Genomic DNA, 2,500 nt, shown 5'->3' with positions numbered 1-2,500 from the left:
TAGATAGATAGATAGATAGATAGATAGATAGATAGATAGATATAGATATAGATATAGATATAGATATATATATATATATATATATATATATGATTCATGAAAATGCAAAGAAATATTTCATTCTCTGTGAACTTATTTTGTTTCTTAGTTACAATTGATAAGTAAAATGTACAAGTAAAACAAGAATGCGTTATAAACAACCAAGTTGATGTTCTAGATTGTACTTTTGTCCTATATTCAATCACAAAATCGACAAAAAATATGTATATATATTACGGACGTATTTTTATTGGTCACGTGACTTCCGTACGGTGGCGTAGCTATCCGTATTTTGATGGTTTTCCGTCAGCCACCTTGAAACCACACAACTCTGGTAATTTCACTAGATCACTTTCCCTCTTCCTAATGAGACACCATTATTCCATTTCAAAATACCTGCAAAAAATTGATTCTGCATCATATGTCACCAAATCTCTTGTAATTTAATTTTTAAAAATGTTCTCTTTCCTGTGATATAAAAGTATGTCAATTTATTCTGTCATAGACCCTACCCTTTTCATTTTAATGGAGTCTCTAGTTTACCTTATTTAGTTCCAAATTTTAGGATGTACACGATTTCATTATTATGGTACTTTTTAAAAATGAAAATGAATACTTGAAATATGGTGCATATAGTAAACAAAAGCTTTATATTTATAAGAGACACTTACTTGGAATGCATGAAAAAGTCATTCACTTTGTACCTACATGCAGATCGGCCACGGTGTAGGGAAAGGCCAATCTACAACCGTGAAATCTTTTCTGTTCCAATAACTACAATGTCCACCTGAGCTTACCACAACATTTCATAGTGGTCTTCATGGTTGTTTGGAATTAAGACGCTGCAAAGTAATCTGATCTTTTATGAGCCCTGGAATAGTCACAATCTTGTAACTACTTGATGGACTCTAAAGTGTTAATTGGATAATCAGCTGTCTGAACTATTGTAGATATCCTTTTCAAGAAAATTTAAGGACTTTTTTTTTAATAAATAGCTCTTTACAGTTGTTGTTTCAGCTTTAAGTAGTAAACATTTGGTGTTTTTGGGACTTCCACAGTACAAAGGATATTTGTAGGTGTCACTAAAGATGCATCTATGTAGTCCTATGTATCGATTTAATCAAGCACAAAATTTGGCTGCAGACAGATTAAAGTTCTTGCAATTTTGTGTGAATTTAGCAATCCGCAGATGCTCAGAACTTTTTTTTTTTTAATCACAAATCAAACCTACAAGTGACACAGCATGGTCATCGGAATTAATGTTGTGGTGTTGGAGTTCAGCCGGAGATAAAGTGCACAATTTGCATCATATAAGGGATAAATGTGCATTGGCTCTTGGTATTCTCATAGTTACTATAAACTTCTTGAGTGAAGTTTTGATGCGAAAAGACTAATTCAAATAATTCCATGAAATCATATTTGAAAAGTATTCCACTTCAAAGCCAACAGAGACATACTACATGTTTTAGTCACCTATATGGATAAATGAAATACTAAATGGCTTATTTCGTGTCTAATGATAGAAAAGATTATTTTTACTATTTTTATTCTATTAATCACGTTTTTTGTTATAGCCAACTTAGGGTTTTTTCCCCATTCATAGAAATGGATGGTTCTGTAATTTACCCACTAAATGACATAGTGCATTAGATTGTTGTACATTAAGTGATATGGATTTTCCCAGAAGTCTTATCTTTTATTTTCTTGTGTGTGAGTATGTGTTCCTCGGATCCCCATATATCCCAAGGTAGCACAGGCAAATGCATAGGCAATTTTGCAAATAAAGATATGGGTAATTTCATGAAGGAAAATCAGTGTATTTTGCCATGTTGAAAATATATGTTTCTTACTGGAGTACATCACGTGCGTTTCATACAAAGGAAAGAGTCCTTGGGAAACATAAACACAAGATATGATAACAAACACTCGTTATTACATGATCTTGTGTGAAATTGCGTGCATTTTTCAAAGACAAAAGCTAAATATGTATGGTTATATGCACCTGCTTTCACATACCAGGCAATACTACTGGCAGAAAGTCTCACCAGGAGTGTTATCGCTGATCCACGTGAGAAACTCAGAGACTCGAGCGAACACCGCGGGCTTAAGACAACTTCCCCCAAAGGAGACAATCCCCACCTGAGTGTATTTCCCGCCTTCCTTCACGAAAAGCGGCCCGCCAGAGTCGCCAAAGCAGGCACCCTTTGCGCCCTTGTTCTTCGACTTCTTCCTTCCTGCGCACATCATTTGGGGGGTGATTGTAACACCAGCTACTTTGCGTTTACAGTCCTTGATGGGGACGTCGACCTCCCTGGCGGCGTCGGGATAAGCCCCCTTCCCGTCCTTGGTGTCTCCCCAGCCTACCACGGTCCCCTTCTGTCCCTCATACCTCCTGTTCGGGTCAGAAGGCAGACACACGGGTCGAACTTGTGGGTATGACGTCAGATCCAATGTCTCTTTC

The 2,500-nt window shown here is 36.5% G+C and overlaps 1 protein-coding gene across 1 annotated transcript in view; it reads right to left on the bottom strand.

Moving 5' to 3' along the window:
• Positions 1-1,570: 1,570 nt before the first annotated feature.
• Positions 1,571-2,500, bottom strand: part of LOC113820728 (venom protease) — a 6,420-nt gene continuing 5,490 nt past the window's right edge. The window contains exon 5 of the mRNA XM_027373080.2: positions 1,571-2,500. This exon is cut by the window's right edge and continues 370 nt beyond it. Coding sequence (XP_027228881.2) covers positions 2,065-2,500 — 436 coding nt within the window. The 3' untranslated portion in view covers positions 1,571-2,064.

The sequence above is a fragment of the Penaeus vannamei genome, chromosome 40, assembly GCF_042767895.1.
Source record: "Penaeus vannamei isolate JL-2024 chromosome 40, ASM4276789v1, whole genome shotgun sequence".
Classification (NCBI taxonomy): Eukaryota; Metazoa; Arthropoda; class Malacostraca; order Decapoda; family Penaeidae; genus Penaeus; species Penaeus vannamei.
The sequence above is the reverse complement of the archived record's forward strand: the minus strand, read 5'-3'. Positions and strand labels throughout refer to the sequence as shown.